This window comes from Macaca mulatta, chromosome 3 (genome assembly GCF_049350105.2).
Source record: "Macaca mulatta isolate MMU2019108-1 chromosome 3, T2T-MMU8v2.0, whole genome shotgun sequence".
Taxonomy (NCBI): domain Eukaryota; kingdom Metazoa; phylum Chordata; class Mammalia; order Primates; family Cercopithecidae; genus Macaca; species Macaca mulatta.
In genome coordinates this window covers 48,412,169-48,430,234 of record NC_133408.1, presented here as the reverse complement: position 1 = coordinate 48,430,234, position 18,066 = coordinate 48,412,169, and the positions used below count along the sequence as shown (strand labels likewise).

At 56.9% G+C, this 18,066-nt stretch overlaps 2 protein-coding genes across 4 annotated transcripts; one reads left to right on the top strand and one right to left on the bottom strand.

Moving 5' to 3' along the window:
• Positions 1-4,764: 4,764 nt before the first annotated feature.
• VGF (VGF nerve growth factor inducible) lies at positions 4,765-7,806 on the top strand. Of its 2 annotated transcripts, XM_028845616.2 has the most exons (3): positions 4,765-4,960; positions 5,295-5,343; positions 5,466-7,806. In XM_028845616.2, the coding sequence occupies exon 3, from the start codon at positions 5,486-5,488 to the stop codon at positions 7,331-7,333; it is 1,848 nt and encodes a 615-aa protein (XP_028701449.1). In that variant the 5' UTR covers positions 4,765-4,960; positions 5,295-5,343; positions 5,466-5,485; the 3' UTR covers positions 7,334-7,806. The 2 variants fall into 2 exon arrangements, with proteins under 2 accessions (XP_028701449.1, XP_014990008.1); XM_015134522.3 differs by lacking the exon at positions 5,295-5,343.
• A 1,234-nt stretch (positions 7,807-9,040) lies between these two features.
• AP1S1 (adaptor related protein complex 1 subunit sigma 1) lies at positions 9,041-15,725 on the bottom strand. 2 transcript variants are annotated; one of them, XM_028845615.2, is made up of 5 exons: positions 15,684-15,725; positions 13,450-13,628; positions 12,752-12,860; positions 11,027-11,164; positions 9,041-9,798 (listed from the first exon to the last, which is right to left on the bottom strand). In XM_028845615.2, the coding sequence occupies exons 1-5, from the start codon at positions 15,684-15,686 to the stop codon at positions 9,751-9,753; spliced, it is 477 nt and encodes a 158-aa protein (XP_028701448.1). In that variant the 5' UTR covers positions 15,687-15,725; the 3' UTR covers positions 9,041-9,750. The 2 variants fall into 2 exon arrangements, with proteins under 2 accessions (XP_028701448.1, XP_077852705.1); XM_077996579.1 differs by having other exon boundaries at positions 9,041-9,795.
• Between the last annotated feature and the right edge of the window lie 2,341 nt (positions 15,726-18,066).

The following is an 18,066-nucleotide window of genomic DNA, read 5'->3' as shown; positions in this document are numbered from 1 at the left end:
ATGGGGCTAATGACTCCCCAGGGAGAGGGGCGAGGTGGGGAGGGGTTCTGGGGAGGGCTGCCGGCTGTGCGCCCCTACCCCACCCCTGCCAAGTGGAGGAAAGAAGCCGCTGCTCAGGACCGAGGTGGGCAGTGGCGCGGCCTCCTGACTTGCCCTGGGCCTCGCTTTTCCCTGGACCTGGGAGTCGGCGGCTACCCAATTCTGTGGCATCCAAGTCCCTCTTGGCATCCAAGACCAGCTTCCATCAGCCAGGATCCAGGCCTCTAACCCCCCAGTTCCAGACTCGCCCGTGGCCAGCCGGGCTTGCTTTCCCCTTTTCTAGGTGGGCAACCCGTGGTGGGTGGAGGAGGTGGAGAGAGCCTGGGCACCGCCCCCGCGAGCCTGCTCTGGATCTGCGGAGACTGCGATCCCCCAAAGTAACACGCGGGGGCGCCAGGACGTGCGCGGACGCGGGCGAGGCAGCACAAGGTGGTTTTCGTCCGTGTGAGTGTGTTCGTGGGCGTCTTTGTGTGTCTGCGTTTCTGTACATGTGTGCACGAGTCAGGGGGTGTCTGGGTGGGATGGATTCGGGACAACGTGCCTGGTGTACCCCAGAATCAGGTACCTCAAGTGGTTTTTTTCTGTTGTTTGTTTTTTGATGAGGACGATGCTTGATATGTTACTATGTACGTGTGGACGGGGAGGCAGGCGACTTGTGTGTATTGTCGAGTGTGCACAGCGCAGCCTGTGAGTCCCTGCAACCGCGTCTTGGATTTCTGAAGTCGCATTCCTTGAGGGTTTTGGCGCCCCTCCCTCCACCTGGTAAAAGGAATGAATGAGAACACTTAGAGCACATCTCCATTGCCCTGCACACATCTCCAGCCTAGGTCTGTGTAACTGCTAGGCTAGGTGTGACATTGTGTTTGTGTAAGTGGGTGTGTCTCCGAATCTCAGTGTGATTCTGTAGGACAGTGTGTTGTGTGTGTGACAGGTAGAAGTTGCAAGAGGCTGGTTCAGGATGATTGGTTTTCTTTCTCTTGGTGGGTACCACCTTGATGGTGTGTGTGTGTCTCTGTGTGTATTTGAGTGTGTGTGTGTGTGTGTCTCTCCAGTGGCTCTCTCCTCGTGTCTCTCCCCATCTCTGTCTCTTTCTCTCTCTCTTTCTTGGTGACTCATCTCTGCGGCGTTGCCCTCCCCCGCTTGCTGGGTCTCCCCTCCCCCACTCAGGAGTGGGTGGGGGTCTGAGGGCGAGTGGGACCTAGGGACTAAAAATCAGGGTGGGCATCGCCTTCCCATCACTCATAATTCCAGACCCTCCCATAGCCCCCAGCCCACCCCTCAGTCCCTTCCCCAGGACTCCCCAGCTCTGGGATGGGGAGGAGATAGGGCAAGATTTTAAATGGGGCAATTTTCAGGGGGCCTTCAGCATCTTCTGTAAGTTCAAAGTGGAGACCCCTTCCCCTCTCATAAAGTGGCCCCTTCCTGCCTGCCCCTCCACCATGGCTGACGCAGTTAAAGGCTGCAGAGGTGAGTCACCGGTTGGGGGGAGGGGGAGGAGAAGAGGGGAACGGTGAGCTTCGGGGTCCACAAGCCCCTGCTCTCTCTTTCTCTCCCAGACCTTCCCAGAGGAAAGACCCAGTGCTCTTCCTCACTCTCCTGGTTTCCCAAATCTTCAGCTTGGATTCCTATGATGCTGGATCCCATCTTCTCCAGCTACCCTCTTGGAGAGAGATTCAGAAACAAATACAAAGAGAGATGATGGATTCACACAAACAAGTCAGAGCCAATACCAGGCATCCCCAACCAGGTCCCCATATCGGCTCTGCCTTTTCCAGCACTCTGTCTCTCCCACTCTCTTCAGTTCTCTTTCTTTTTCTACTGTCTCCCTCCTTTCCCCATCCCAAGAACCTGTGCCCAGTCCAGAAGCCCCTAGAGGCAGCAGGGTATGAAGGGCACAGCTCACCCCCAGTAGAGGGGGGGAGTGTGTGAATGAGCTGACCCAGTAGGGAACTGGGATGGAGAGTGGCAGAAACAGAATGAGTCCAGAGACCATGCAGACAGAGTCAAGACCCAGATTGTGGAATCTCCAAGCTTTTGGTGCCCCAGGCATTCACATCCACCCCGTCCCTCACCACAGGATGACTGGAGCCTTGAGGATGCTGATTTCTGAGAAGTTCTCCTGGGCTTTTGAACTTAAGTGCAGGAAGGGAGGGATGGGGAGTGGGGCCGTGTGTGTGCTTACACATACATTGTTGTGTGCCACCAAGCCAGGCACACTTTTTGGACACCAACGGATGCCCAGAACTGGGTGTGCTCAAAGACTCCAAACTGCACGGGCATACATGCATGCAGAAGAGATAAGAACCCCCCAACACACACACACATGCACACACACCTGGAAGCAAACACAATCACAGCCACACAGACCGGAAGAGAACATCACGTAGTTAAATTGGAAACACTACCATGCCCATCCACTCTTGATCTGATTAAATGCACAATTGCTTCCCCCAATTCCCTTTATTTTTCTCCCCACTCCCAGCCATGTATCTCATTCATCTCCACACACACATAAACACACATGCACAAGCCATGTACATGTACACGCAGGTGTGTGTGCACACACAAGCCCACAGGCAAATACAGTTTCTCTAGGTGCCTGTCTCCTCTCCTCTTGCAACTTGGTCTCTAATCCCCATCAGCTACTCAGTCAGCCCCCTTGGCTGGCTCCCTCCCCTCTCCCTTCTCTCTTGGATGGCTTCCCCTCCCCCTCTCCAGATGTCTGAGCCATCTCTCTCTGATTCATCCTCCTCAGGAAGGTAACGTGACCCCCTCCCCATCCCACTGCTCTCTGTATCCAGGCTGGGAAGATGAAGGGGAGATGGGGGGCAGGGAGAGGAAGGAGGGGAGGCCGTGGCTAGTTGTGTGTGGGGATGGGAGGCATTGCCTCGGGGTCTCCTATCCCCTCTTTTCCCTCCTTTCTTTGGAATTTCCACTGTCACCTTGGTTCTCAGTTTTTTTTTTCTCCTTTAGCTTGCTCCTTCTACCTGTTCCAGATCCCTTCATTCCTTCCTCCTCCCCTGCCATCTCTTCTCTCTTTTCTCCCTCTCCACTCCTCCCCATTTCTTTCCCCGCAGAGCTGATGGGCTTTCTTCTGGGAAAGTCGAGCCACTGATGGAAGCGAGAAGCCACTGCTGGTTATAGAGAGAAAGCACGTGAGTGTGTGTGTAGGGAGGGGGAGGTTAGAAGGAGGGTCAGTGCCAGGAAGAGGTGAGGAGGGGGGCGAGGACCATTTCTGAAAGAGTCTCTAAGCCCCTGACAGGCAGCCCTGACCTCGGTTTCCAGAGTCTCAGGGTGCGGGTGCCCTGCGTGTGCCCACGAGCACCCCTGTGTCCGCAGTTCGTGTGTGTTTGGCGTGTGTCATTGTCATTCCCCCCTTCCCTGCCCACGCCCCCGCACCGCTCTCTGCCAGCACCGCAGCCCCCTCCAGGCTTCCTCCCTCCCTCCCCTTCATTCCTGCAGTGGCTGCCCCCCTTGCCACCCTCTCCTCTCCCCTGCCCCCTCCCCATTTCCGTCCTCCCCCCCACCCCCGCCCACGGCTGGTCTCCCTTCACCGGACCCAGCTCGCTGATGGATTCTCTTTGCGCAAATCTGTGCGTCATCGCCCCCCACCCCCGGAACCTCTAGCTGTCCAAGCCCCCAGCCCCAACCTCTCTGGCAGGAGATACGGTCGAAGGGGCTGGCGGCAGAGAGGGGCTATCTCTGACGTTGCAGGCCCCCCTCCCATCGCGTTCAAACCTTCCCTTTAAGCGGTGGAGAGAGCTGGAGTTGAGTCACCCCCCACCTGCGCAACCCCCTCCCCACCTGGTCTGGTCTCGCCCTCCAAACGTCCTTGGGGGAGGGGAGCGGCAGGAGGGAAAGCGACGGGGGAGGGTGGGAAGAGATGGGCTAAGGAGGCACAGCAGGGGGCCTTGACACAAGCGGCAGTCAGGGGACAGAAGGACAGACACACCTTTTTCTCCAGACACAGCACGGGTCGTGAAACAGACACGACCCAGAGGCACACACATGCTCATTCTTTCCCCCTTCTCTTCCGACTCGGACCCTTCCCGATGGGATTACCAAAACCGCAAGATCCACCCATCTGACCCTGCCAGGGGGCTGCCACCCGCACCGCTGATCCGCGGACAGCGCCTGCAGGCGCGCAGATCTGTCCCTCCGCGCTCAGGTTCATGCCGTCCTTGGGCGCGTGGTCTTGGGGTAGGGAACCCGCCCCCTCCTCGGCTCTTGAATCTTTATCCTTCCCCTCCCCAGTATTGATCTCCCACTGGTGTCCAGTCAGACGCTGGGGCTGCCCTTTTTCTATTCCACTCAGCAACGCGGGCTCCATCCAGCAGCTCCAAGTTGCTCTGCAACCCACCCTCCCGCCTTCCAGCGCCTCTGCATCCACCCTTCCATTCATTCTCCCATTCATTCATTCATCCTTTTCTCTTCGTCCCTCCTTCATTCATTCATAGCCCCCCGCCCTGCCCGCTTCAGCATTTCATTCATTCATTCATTCATTCATTTCCCGGAGCTCCGCTAGCGCACACCCCTTCAGCCGAAGGCCCGAGCGCGCAGGCGCAGGCCGGGAGAGGCAGGCACCCTCCAATCATAGGGCGTCCTCCCTCCGCCGGGCGCCCGCCCGCTTCCCCATGAATGAACATTGACGTCAATGGGGAGGGGCGCGCCCACGTGACCCCGCGCGCTCCCCTTTATAAGGCGGTGGAGGCGCGGGCGCTGTCCAGCGTGCTGAAGCCGGAGCGAACGAGCCGCCCGAAGCCGCGCCGACCCAGCTGAGCCCAGCCCACGGGACGCCAGACCTCGACCGTCGCTCGTATCCCGGCCACCGCTCCGAGCCGAGGCGGACGCGTCCCGATCTTCCCCTGTCCCCACCCCGCCCCGACCCTCCTCTCCACCTCTCGCGTCGTGACACCAGCTGGTAAATACTCCGCTGTCCGTCCCTCAAACCCTCGGCAGCCGTGGGCGTGAGGGAGGGTTCTCTCTCCTCTCGATGCGGGTGTTGCAAACACAGCAGGGAGCCCCCTGGTAAGGGTCCCCGGTAAACGGGGGAGTCGCAGCTTTTTCTCTCGCTGCTGAAGTCGCCCACGCACCATCCGGGGAGTCCTACGGGGAGGGAGCAGAGATTTTTTTTCCCCCATATTGCTGCTGCTTAGTACGTGGGCGATGGCAGTGAGATGGCTCAGGGAAGGGGGCGAGGAGACCCTGGGTAAGCGAGGGCTTCAGTGGTTATTTTCCCATTTACACGGCTCCAGAGATCGGCACAACATCTTCCTCCTTTGCTCCTAAACGTTCCTCTTCTGGGTAAGGTTTGGGGGATCAGGGAAGCCCCGGGTTTCCTGCTGAAAGGTGGGGGAAGGGAACGTAGACCTAGAGAGGGGAATTCTTACAGAAATCCTCTTTTTTTGGTCCCTTCTATTTTTCAGTCTCCGGCAGCCCCTTGGTCATGAAAGCCCTCAGATTGTCGGCTTCGGCCCTCTTCTGCCTTCTGCTGATCAAGGGGTTAGGGGCAGCACCCCCGGGTCGCCCTGAGGCGCAGCCTCCTCCCCTCAGCTCTGAGCATAAAGAGCCGGTAGCCGGGGACGCAGTGCCCGGGCCAAAGGATGGCAGCGCCCCAGAGGTCCGAGCCGCTCGGAATTCCGAGCCGCAGGACGAGGGAGAGCTTTTCCAGGGCGTGGATCCCCGGGCTCTGGCCGCGGTGCTGCTGCAGGCACTCGACCGCCCCGCCTCGCCCCCCGCACCAAGCGGCTCCCAGCAGGGACCGGCGGAAGAAGCCGCTGAAGCTCTGCTGACCGAGACCGTGCGCAGCCAGACCCACAGCCTCCCGGCGCCGGAGAGCCCGGAGCCCGCGGCTCCGCCTCGCCCTCAGACTCCGGAGAATGGGCCCGAGGCGAGCGATCCCTCCGAGGAGCTCGAGGCGCTAGCGTCCCTGCTCCAGGAACTGCGAGATTTCAGTCCAAGTAGCGCCAAGCGCCAGCAGGAGACGGCGGCAGCAGAGACGGAAACCCGCACGCACACGCTGACCCGAGTGAATCTGGAGAGCCCGGGGCCAGAGCGCGTGTGGCGCGCTTCCTGGGGAGAGTTCCAGGCGCGTGTCCCGGAGCGCGCGCCCCTGCCGCCCCCGGCCCCCTCGCAATTCCAGGCGCGTATGCCCGAGAGCGGGCCCCTTCCCGAAACCCACAAGTTCGGGGAAGGAGTGTCCTCCCCCAAAACACACCTAGGCGAGGCACTGGCACCCTTGTCCAAGGCGTACCAAGGCCTGGCCGCCCCGTTCCCCAAGGCGCGCCGGCCGGAGAGCGCACTCCTTGGCGGCTCCGAGGCGGGCGAGCGCCTTCTCCAGCAAGGGCTGGCGCAGGTGGAGGCCGGGCGGCGGCAGGCGGAGGCCACGCGGCAGGCCGCGGCGCAGGAAGAGCGGCTGGCCGACCTCGCCTCGGACCTGCTGCTCCAGTATTTGCTGCAGGGCGGGGCCCGGCAGCGCGGCCTCGGGGGTCGGGGGCTGCAGGAGGCGGCAGAGGAGCGAGAGAGCGCAAGGGAGGAGGAGGAGGCGGAGCAGGAGAGACGCGGCGGGGAGGAGAGGGTGGGGGAAGAGGATGAGGAGGCGGCGGAGGCGGAGGCAGAGGCGGAGGAGGCGGAGAGGGCGCGGCAGAACGCGCTCCTGTTCGCGGAGGAGGAGGACGGGGAAGCCGGCGCCGAGGACAAGCGCTCCCAGGAGGAGACGCCGGGCCACCGGCGGAAGGAGGCCGAGGGGGCAGAGGAGGGCGGGGAGGAGGACGACGACGAGGAGATGGACCCGCAGACGATCGACAGCCTCATTGAGCTGTCCACCAAACTCCACCTGCCAGCGGACGACGTGGTCAGCATCATCGAGGAGGTGGAGGAGAAGCGGAAGCGGAAGAAGAACGCCCCTCCTGAGCCCGTGCCGCCCCCCCGTGCCGCCCCCGCCCCCACCCACGTCCGCTCCCCGCAGCCCCCGCCCCCGGCCCCCGCCCCCGCTAGAGACGAGCTACCGGACTGGAACGAGGTGCTCCCGCCCTGGGATCGGGAGGAGGACGAGGTGTACCCGCCAGGGCCGTACCACCCTTTCCCCAACTACATCCGGCCGCGGACACTGCAGCCGCCCTCGGCCTTGCGCCGCCGCCACTACCACCACGCCTTGCCGCCTTCGCGCCACTATCCCGGCCGGGAGGCCCAGGCGCGGCGCGCACAGGAGGAGGCGGAGGCTGAGGAGCGCCGGCTGCAGGAGCAGGAAGAGCTGGAGAATTACATCGAGCACGTGCTGCTCCGGCGCCCGTGACCGCCCCCCCGGCCCCGCCCCCGCGCGCCCCCGCCGCGCGCGCCGCCGCCCCCCTCCGTGTCGCCCGCTCCCCCTCGGTGTTTGCATGCGACCCGGCCCCGCCCCTCGGCCCCGCCCCCGTCCCCGGGCTGCGCCGGGACCTGCCAGACCCCCTTCCCGGGTCCAGAGCCCGAACTCCCAGAGCTCACCTGCGGGTGACCCGGGGCCAGCCCAGGACGGCGGGTGGTTTGTGCGAGTTCCCTCCCCACGCGGGGCCCCAGCCCCATCAAGTCCCTCTGGGGACGTCCCCGTCCGAAACCGGAAAAAAGCAGTTCCAGTTAATTGTGTGAAGTGTCTGTCTCCAGCCCTTCGGGCCTCCCACGAGCCCCTCCAGCCTCTCCAAATCGCTGTGAATTGACCCCTTCTTTCCTTTCTCTGTTGTAAATACCCCTCACGGAGGAAATAGTTTTGCTAAGAAATAAAAGTGACTATTTTATTAGGACTTTGTTCTCGGTTATTCACCCGTCCCCTTGGGCCTGTGTGGTCCTTCCCAAGGGGCGGTGAGGGAAGCGCCAGCCACAGTCCCCATGTCCTCCTGCTTCCTGCCCCCAAACTAAGGCGAGGGGTAAGTGGGGAAAGTCTGAAACTGTTTTTAGAGGAGGATATGGCTTGCACCCATTAAAAAACCCGAAATTCCACTTCCAGCTTGGGGGATGGTGGGAAAGTCATCTTTCCCCAGGGCTTGACAGAGAGAGGCCCAGCGGAATGCAATAAAAGAGCCAATTGTCTGCGATGAGTCCAGCCACCTCTGATTCAAAAGAAAAAGGCGACCCGCAGAAGGTGCCACAGCTCTGGGCGCCACTCGGCTCCTTCTTCCCAAGATCCTGGGGCCACACGGGTTTAATGCCAGAGCTTCCTGTTTTCACCCACCCACCTCCCTCTACTGCTCCCTAAACTCCCGGTCCTAGGTACTTTGCAAGAAATGCGGGGAGGAGGGGGTGGCAGCCACAGGGACACCCTGGCTAAAGCCACTTCTTAGCTTTTTTTTTTTTTTTTTTGAGACAGGATCTCACTCTGTTGCCCAGGCTGGAGTGCAGTGGTGCAATCACAGCTCACTGCAAGCTCGACTTCCTGGGCTCAGGTGATCCTCCTACCTCAGCCTCCTGAGTAGCTGAGACTACAGGTGTGCACCATCATGCCCAGCTAATTTTTGTATTTTTTTTGTAGGGATGGGGTTTTGCCATGTTGCTCAGCTGGTCTGGAACTCCTGGGTTCAAGCGACCTGCCCACTTTGGCCTCCCATCTTAAGCCTTTTCTAATCACAGGTACTTGTGAACTGATTCAAATAAAACTAAACCGGGCAAATGAAATCGCCCATAACAGACCCGCATCCTGAAGAGTTGTTCCTCCTTCCGTAAAGGCAGCTCAGGGAGTTGGGGGCAGCCTGTTTGGAGACTCATTGGGCATTAAAATCCGTTTAAGGTAGGGTGGCCAGATAAAATACAGGAAATGGAAATTTGAAATTCCAGATAGACAACGGATGAAGTTTTAGAGTTCAATGTGTCCCAAACATTGCTGGGACACATGTATCCCCAAAATGATTTGTGTATCTGAAATTCTCATTTAACTGCGTGCTCTCCCTTTCTTCCCAAGGCTGGCAGGATCCCCTTGGCCTCCCGATGATGCCAGCAGCCCTGCCTTCCTTCATGGAGCCCGAGGCCAGCAAAGTCCAGAAATGCTTTTCCTTTTATTTCAGAAGAAAGGAAATAAAGGCAGACACTTCCCCCTCCCCACCCCTCCCAGCTCCTGCCTCACCCAGAACTGGAGTGAAAGAGGGACAAGGCCAGGACCAGGGTCCCATAAAGCTCGCCCTTCCCCCAACCCTTCCTTCCCTCAAAGTGGCAAGGTTAGAAAAAAATTAACTATGTTGTTCCTCCCTGGCACTGGATAGAAGCCCCACTGCAGCCAAGGAGAAAGAGAGGGGTCTGGCTCCCCTCCCAGGCAGAGAAGCCGCCCTGGCTGGCTAGGGGGAGGGTGGAGGTAGGTTACGGGGCAGAGAGGAAGAGAAGTGCCCTGAAAACCTTTTCCCTTTAACCTGATATATTTATATATTTACAGTTATTAGGGAGGGAAGGACGTCTGGGATGACATCAGTTCTGCAAAGGCAGGGAATAAAAGCCAAATAGCACCCCCATCTGGGTCACATTTTCCTGCCTCCTAGCTCCTAAAACCTTTGGTGGGTAAAGGGGAAAGTGGAGGTAGGGGGTGGAGGGAGGGAATGTTTGAAGGGCCTGAGCCCACAGCTCACTCTGAAAGAAGGTGAGGCAGCAGAGGAGGGGCAGCCGAGTCCCACCAAGAATAGGGCCCTGGGCAGAGGAGAAGCAGCCGTTCCCGCCATGCTGCCAGGACCCCATCGCCATGCCCCAGCCCAGCGGGGGCTATGCCAGACCCATCTCCTCCAGCACACTCCGCGGCGACTCATCCTCCTAAGGCAGAGACAGACAGAGGGTGACGCACAGACACCAGGAGAGGCCGACAGGGTGGGCAAGACAGCAGTCACGAGGAAGAGTCAGACGGGGGAGGCACAGACACGGGGGAGGGGGAGAGAAGCCAATGTGAGCCCAAGGCTGGACCAGCGAGCCCTTCAGGGGGCGTCACCACCCAGAGAGCCCAAAGCTGGGAGCTTGGTGAGCAGGGGCCCCGCCTTGACACCTGGGAGTAAAGGGAGTGAAGCCGGGACAAGGAGGTGGGGGATCTTTCTGGGGCCCTGGGGGGTACAAATGGCTGGGTCCTGTTTTTCAGAGTCGGGTGAGGCAGTGGGAGGTGAGTGCCAGGTCCCTGAGGGAAGGTGAACGAGGCAGCAGGGAGATGCGTCATTAGGGTCTGAGCGCAACACTGGTGACACGGTGGGTGTGTGTGCCAGGCCGTGTGTGTGTGTGCCAGGGTGCGTATATGCGAGTGTGTGGGAAGGTGAAGCTCAACCAGTGAGGTGGCAAGTTCAGCTCTGCCCTCTCTCCCACTGCAGAGATGAGCCCCCCCTCACCCCCCATCTCTCCCCCTCCTCAGAGCCAGCTCAGGCCGGGCTCGCTCATCACTGCAGATTCCGGTGACTCATCTCCCTGCACCAGGGCTCGGTGATGGCACAGCAGAGAGGGGGCAGGCAGTAATGGGGTGACAGCGGGGGCGCTGGGGAGCAGGGAGAACCAACATCCAGGTGCCCTCTGCCCCAGCCCCCAAATCCCCATAGCCTTTTCCTCCTGAGATGCAGAGGCTTTGGAGTATGTGTGTGTTGAAAAAAAAAAAAGAGGGGTAGGGGAAGAAACCAGGGAAGAAAAGAATGACCTACCAGGTGCTCCTTCTCCAATTCTCCAAGCAACCCTTAACTCCAAAGCAAACCCTTAAACCCTTGGCGTTAAGCCTTGCTCAGAGAATTGGACAAAGGAGACTGGGTGGCCATGAGACATCTGGGGGCTTGGGGGAAGGACAGAGCTTGGAATGAGGGGTGCACAGGTGGGCTATCTGCCACCCTACCTCCCACCCCATGGGGTCAGGGCTTGAGGGTAAGCTGGAGAGCCGGGCGTAGTGGGGGTCAGATACCACAGGGAGGGGGGGCCCTTGGTGACGATGGGCAGGACAGGCAGGGCGTCCAGGGGAGGGAAGGCCCTGTCCACCACTGTGAGCTTCCTCCTCCTCCTCACTGTCCCTGGCCCATACCTCCTGCAGTAGGTCAGCCTGCTCGATGGCTTTCAGCACACTCTTCTTGGAGGTGTCCTGGACATCCCCCCCCATCAAAAACTCATCCAGGATGAAGTAGGCCTTCTCAAAGTTGAAGATGATGTCCAGCTCACACACCTGGGAGGGCGGGGAGAGGCTGAGTTGAGCATGGAGGGTCAACTGGAGCCACTTCCTTTTCTAGACAATGCCTCCCACCTTGGGTTCTGCCCTCAACCCCCAAGCCTTAGTAGTTGGTTCAGCTTTTTCACTTTTTTTGTTTTGTTTCGTTATTTTGTTAGAGACAGGGTCTCTTGTTCTGTTTTCCAGGCTGGAGTGCAGTGGCATGATCATAGCTCACTGCAGCCTCGAACTCCTGGGCTCAAGTGATCCTCCTGCCTCAGCTTCCTGAGTAGCTGGGATGACAGGTGCACGCTATCATGCCCAGCTAATTTTTAAAATATTTTGTAAAGACAAGGTCTTGCCATGTTGGCCAGGCTGGTCTCGAACTTCTGGCCTCAAGTGACCCACCTGCCTCGGCTTCCCAAAGTGCTGGGATCACAGGCATGGGCCACCGCACCTTGCCTTGGATCAGTTTTTTCCCTCTTCCTCTTGCCTCTTTCCTCCTGATCATGAAACATTAGTTGCTTTATCTACCCTTGCCTGTGGTTCCCCTTGCCTTCCCCACAAAATCTGTGACGTTGTTCCCACCAAAGGTTGCGGTAGCCCCGCTTCCTAGACACCATAGGGCAGGGAAGGAGAGAATTCTGGATCATGGGGTGGAAGACTTGAGTTCCAAGCAGGGCTCTGCCACTAACCATCTAGCTAAACATGTCCTTAAACATCTCTAAGTCTCAGTTTTCTGGCCTCAAAAATGGAGATACCAACACCTACTGCTAGGATGGGATAAGGAGCAAACAAGAGGACCCAAAAGCATTTTATAAATTGTTAAGTGGGACACAAATTATGGAGTTATTACTACACCCCATCTAAGATCTGAGCTATCCCTCAGATAAGTTAATTCAGAATCTCTGATAGTAGAACGTGGACATTGCTATTCAAAAAAATTCTCCAGAAAATTCCAATGCAAATCCAAGATCAGGAACCAGTGATAAAAATCTGAATATGGGGCCAGGTACAGTGGCTCACGCCTGTAATCCCAGACTTCGGGAGGCTGAGGTGGGAGGATCACTTGAGCCCCAGAGACCAGCCTGGGCAACATAGCGAGACCCCATCTCTAAAAAAAAAAAAAATACAAAAATTAGCTGGGCGTAGTGGTGTGCACTTGCAGTCCCAGCTCCTCAGGGTACTGAGGCAGGAGGATGGCTTGAGCCCAGAGGTTAAGGCTGCAGTGAGCTATGATTGTGCCACTGCACTCCAGCCATAGGAGGCATTCCTCCAGGTGACGGGGTGAGGCTCTGTTTCTAAAAAAATAAAAATTTAAACTAAACAAAAAATCTGAACTTGGTCTCTGTGTGAAAAGTCCGAGCTAAGCTCTAAGTGGAGATTAACTGCCTGATCCTGCCCCCACTCTCCCCACTCAGGGACGATTATGGGACATGGTTAATAGGCTTAAAGCTTAAAAAGGGAAATTAATTACTGTTCTTACTGCTCCAACTTCACCTCTCCCCTGAGACTTCCAGAGCAGAGACTGGAGGTGCCTCAAAGTTTGGTAGATTACCAAAGGGGATTGCTGGGAATGGAAACTGGTGGGCAGAGGAGACTTACACTGCCAAAGTATTTGTCTAAGAGCTCCACGTATCGGTGGATCAGCTCCAGTGTGATGAGCTCATTGTCTTGGCCCTCGATGGCGCAGCAGAAGTAGAGGCTGGCATATCTGCGGAGAGGAATGCATGAGACATGCTACAAGCTTGCTTCAGGACCCAGGCATTCTGGGCTCAAACCTCCCACCAGCCTGGGGGTGGTCTGTGCCCTGGCTGGCCACAGGTGGGGTGGCCCCAGGGCATGTAAAGAGTAACTCATTTGCCTCTTTGTGCTGTCTTTAAAACACTCAAAGAATGCACACTTTTTCCTTCCTGCCCTCTGACCTCCTAAGTCTGACTCAGCAAAAACCTGAGCCAAGTAATTTACCTGCTCCGAAGAGAAGGAACTGGAAAGGGTGTGTGCGCGTGTGTGTTAGGAAAAGTAGGGCAGGACCGACTGCAAGGGACATGTGCGGTGGGGCAAGATAGGGCCCAAAGGGAAACGTGAGTGAGGCAGGTGTTGCGCGTGAGCAAAACCAAGTGGTAAACAAGAACTTATTTAAGAGTTTGGGGGGGAAAAAAAAGGAAGCTGACATTCATCACTGTCCTCCAGAGGTCCTCAGCTCCCAGGTCTCCCTGACCTAAAGGATGACCATTTCTCAGCCATTTTAACCCACTGCCCAACTCGAATCTAGGCAGGTCTGAAAGTAGGTGGGGAGTCACCTCTTATAGACAACTTTGAGGTCCCTCCACTCCAGGAAGCTGCACATCTTGGGCTTGCGAGCCAGGACAACCTGCATAAGCTCCCGCACCATCTTCTTCCGTTCCTTGTCCGAAGTGGCCAGGTACCATTTTTGCAGCCGCAGTTTTCCCTGCCGGCTGAATAGCAGCATGAATCGCATCTGCGGGGGATGGGAGGGCAGAACCAAGGGTAAACACATATTCCCCAAACTCATCCCGGCTAATTCTTCTCTACTTTCTTCCAACATCCAGCCCCTTGCTCTCAATGCTGGGTATTTCCACCAGCAGGGGGAAGTCAGAGCTTCTGAGTCCATCATTTGGGTTCAAATCCTGGCTCTACTAGTTATGCAGGGCCTTGGGCCAATTACTACTGTAAGTCTCTGGGCCTCAGTTTCCTTATCTGTAAAATGGACATCGTACCTGCCTTGCACAGTTGTTGAGACTAAATGAGTTAATATATGCAAGTCCCTAGCACAGGCAGGCAGTATAACATGTTAGCTATTATTATTTTTTTTGAGACAAAGTCTCTCTCTGTCGTCTCTCTCTGTCACCCAGGCTGGAGTGCAGTGGTGCGATCACTGCTCAGTGCAATCTCCGCCTTCTGAGTTCCAGTGATTCTCCTGCCTCAGCCTCCTGAGTAGCTGGGATTACAGTCATGTGCCACCACACCCAGCTAATTTTTGTATTTTTAGTAGAGACGGGGTTTCACCACGTTGGCCAGGCCCTGGTCTCGAACTCCCGACCTCAGGTGATCCGTCCACCTCGGCCTCCCAAAGTGCTGGCATTACAGGTGTGAGCCACTGCACCCGGTTGTTAGTTACTATTATTATTACCATGATTCCCTGACCTCTTGCTTACTGGTTCTGCTTTCTAAAGGTAAGTAAAATGCCTAGCAGAGCGACAAGAAACCAGTAACCAATGCCAAAGAAATGCCTGTTCTCTTCCACCCTCTCTCTATCCACCACCGTGCTGAAATCTGGTATTTTGTCCCTGGAGAAGCTACCTCAATTTTCCACCCCATCATAACCATAAGATCTTAATGATATCCCAAACACACCACCCTCCAGTGCCAGGGGTATCCTCCTCTGCAGTATGTATTTCCAACACCACACAGGGTATGGAGATGCCCAAATCCCACCTTCCTCTCTGCGGGTACCCAGATGTCTTTGACATTTCTCTTTAACTTTTCTCCCTTTTAGGGTGCCTCCTGCTAAGCGCCCACTCCTCCCCAGACACCAGGTGACCAATCTCCCTCAGGGCCCCGCCACCCAGGGGGTTCCCCTGAAGAATGTCTGCAGAACAGACAGCAAGCTGGGTCAAGTGGGATGGAAGACAGAACCCTCACTGCCCAGTGCACCCCAGCTTCCCAGTTCCAGGGGGTCTGGGCCACATCCTGGAGTCTTCTCCTTCCCCCAGCAGCTCTCCTATTCATGGACATGCCCAGGGTTGGAATCCCTGGGTGTGTGGCACTGTATAGCTTAGTAGGTGAAAAATCAGAATTCAGGAGAACTGATTTTTTTGGTGGAGGGGAAAAGAGGGGCGCCGGGGAGCCTCGTGCGGCGCTCAGATAGGGGGGTGGGGAGCGAGCAGGAAGACGGAAGGCCTGGGTTCCGGAAACAGAGTGGGATTGGGGGCAGAGAGCCCTGGAGCCCGGGATCCCAAAGCCTGGGTCCCTCGGAGCAAAACCACGAGTCCACCTCTCTTCCTTACCTGGGCCCAGCCTCTAGGCAAGCACCGCCACGAACCCAATAGGGCGCTCTCTTTTCCGACCCGGAAACTCCCCTCCCACACCCCTTTCCCCACCGGGGTCCCCGCTCCCGCCCGTGCCGCCCGGGAAGGGGTTCTCGGTGACCCCCCACTCCCTCCCTCTGCAAAGAGACCCCCACAACCCTCTGCTTTAGGCTGCTTCCCTGCGGCGGGGATCGAGGGACCCCCGGGAGCCAAGACCCAAGCGCCCCTCCCGGCTCGGGACTGCCCCGCCGCCCCTTCGTCAGCCCACGCTCGCCCTGCAAATGCACCCCCTCCCCGCCCCTCTCCCGAATGCCACCTCCCACTCTTCCTCCCGAGCCCGGCTCGCCCACCAGCTGAGGCAAGGGAGGCCTCTGAGGACCAGAGGGAAGACAGAGAGGCTCACCCCGAGGGCGGCCCCCGAGGACCCCCGCAGGTGCAGCCCACGCCCCTCGCTTCCCCCTCCCCTCCCTCTTCGCACAGCCTACCATCCTGCAGCCTCCGGCTCGGCGCGTCCCACTTCGGCCACCGTAGGCGCCAGTCCCACTCCCTTTCTTATCCTTTCTCCGGCTTCCCTCCCTCTCGGCCGAAGCCCCGCCCCGTCCCGCCCAGGTTCTGACTCCCGACACGCCACACACTGCGCAGGCGCCGACGCCGCGGGGAGCGCGGGCGGGGCTGGAGGCGGAGAAGCGGAAACCATGGCAACCAGGTCCTTGACTGCAGCTTCTAGGAGCCCGGTCGTCATGGTAACGCGGCTGTCCTGTGGGCTGGTTGGAGGATGGGGGAGGAGGACAATGAGATCCTCGCGCTTTGAAGCCTTGTGGGGCAAAAAGGCGGGAAAAGGGGTGAGAGGTGAATGGGACGATCATTGGAGTTCGAGGCAGCAGGCAGGACCCCTGGAAGGGGCGTGAGCTGTGAAGAGGGAGCAGGGTGGGAATTGAGTGTAGGGGAGGAGGAAGGACCTGAAAAACAGGAGACAAACGGTCATGAAAAAAGTATAGAACTCAAGCTAAATATCTATTGAGAGCGTGATAGATACACCCCTCTATTTTTTTTCTTTTTAGAGACAGGGTCTGGTCGCGTCACCCAGGCTGGAGTGCAGTGGTGAGATCGTGATTCTCTGCGGCCTTGAACTCCTGGCCTCAAGCGAGCCTCCCGCCTCAGCCTCCTGAGTAGCTGGGACTACAGACGCACACCATCATGCCCAGCTAATTTTTAAATTTTTTTTTTGTAGAGACAGGGGTCTTACTATGTTGCCCAAGCTGGTCTCGAACTCCTGGGTTCAAGAGACCCTCCCGCCTTGGTTTCTCAAAGTGCTGGGATTACAGGTGTGAGCCACCGCGCCTGACTTCTGATCTTAAAGTAAGAGAAATGTGTAGAAAATGAATAAAAGAGAAAAGGAGAGGCTGCTATAAAAGGCATGTAAGGAGAAGGAGGAGGAAAGTGAATTGAGGCAAAAGGGGAAGAAATAAAGAGCGTCTTAAAAGGTTAACTTGGGTCAAAACTCAAAAAGGGACAGATGTAACCCAAATCTCAGTGTGAAGATGAGGTGGATGTACATTGTAATATGGGCTTTTAAACTGAATGTGTGTGTGTGTCTACGTGTTACTGGAAAAAGGGGTCCTGATCCAGACCCCAAGAGAGGATTCTTGTATCTCATGCAGAAGAAATTCAAAGCAAGCCGCAGAGTGCTATGAGAAGAGAGAGTTTATTGAAAGCTGTCCCCTTACGGAGTAGGGCGTCCTCAGAAAGCAAACAGAGGAACACACTGTCTTAATTTTTCCTTTTCTTTCTTTTTTCTTTTTTCTTTTTTTGAGACAGGGTCTTACTCTGTTGCCCAGTCTGGAGTGTAGTAGCATGATTATAGTTCACTACAGCTTCCACCTCCTGGGCTCCAGCGATCCTCCCACCTCAGTCTCCCAAGTAGCTGGGACTACAGGCGTGCCCCCCCAACACCCAGCTAATTTTTGTATGTTTTGTAGAGACAGGGTTTTGTCATGCTACCCAAGCTGGTCTGGAACTCCTGGGCTCAGGCTATCCAACCTCCTCGGCTTCCCAAAGTGTTGGAATTATGGGCATGAGCCACCGCCCCTGACCTTTAAGTTTTTCTTTTTTTTGAAACAGAGTCTTGCTCTGTCGCCCAGGCTGGAGTGCAGTGGCGCGATCTCAGCTCACTGCAAGCTCCGCCTCCCGGGTTTAGCCATTCTCCTGCCTCAGCCTCCTGAGTAGCTGGGACTACAGGTGCCCGCCACCACACCTGGCTAATTTCTTTGTATTTTTAGTAGAGACGGGGTTTCACCCTGTTAGCCAGGATGGTCTCAGTCTCCTGACCTCGTGATCCGCCCACCTCGGCCTCCCAAAGTACTGGGATTATAGGCGTGAGCCACCGCGGCCCGCCAAGTTTTTCTTATATAGGGGTCTTGTTTTTGTACAGACTAAACTAAGCTGAGTCAATGTGCAGATGGGCCAATGGCATGACAAAATTTATTATTCTGTTGATTTAACTATCCTTGACATTCTAGTAGGTAAGTACATCAAAGCAAAACTATAATTATCTTTCTTCCTTTTTTTTTTTTTTTTTTGAGACAGAGTCTTGATCTGTCGCGCAGGCTGGAGTGCAGTGGTGTGATCTCAGCTCGCTGCAACCTCCACCTCCTGGGTTCAAGCCATTCTTGTGTCTCAGCCTCCCTAGTAGCTGGATTACAGTTACATCCTTCCATTTCAGCCTCCCAAGTAGCTGTGACTGCAGGCATGAACCAGTGCATCCAGTTAATTACAAAAATATTTTGTTGTAGAGATGGGGTCTCACTACTGGGATTATAGGCATGTGCTACCATGTCCAGCTAATTTTTGTATTTTTAGTAGAGAGGG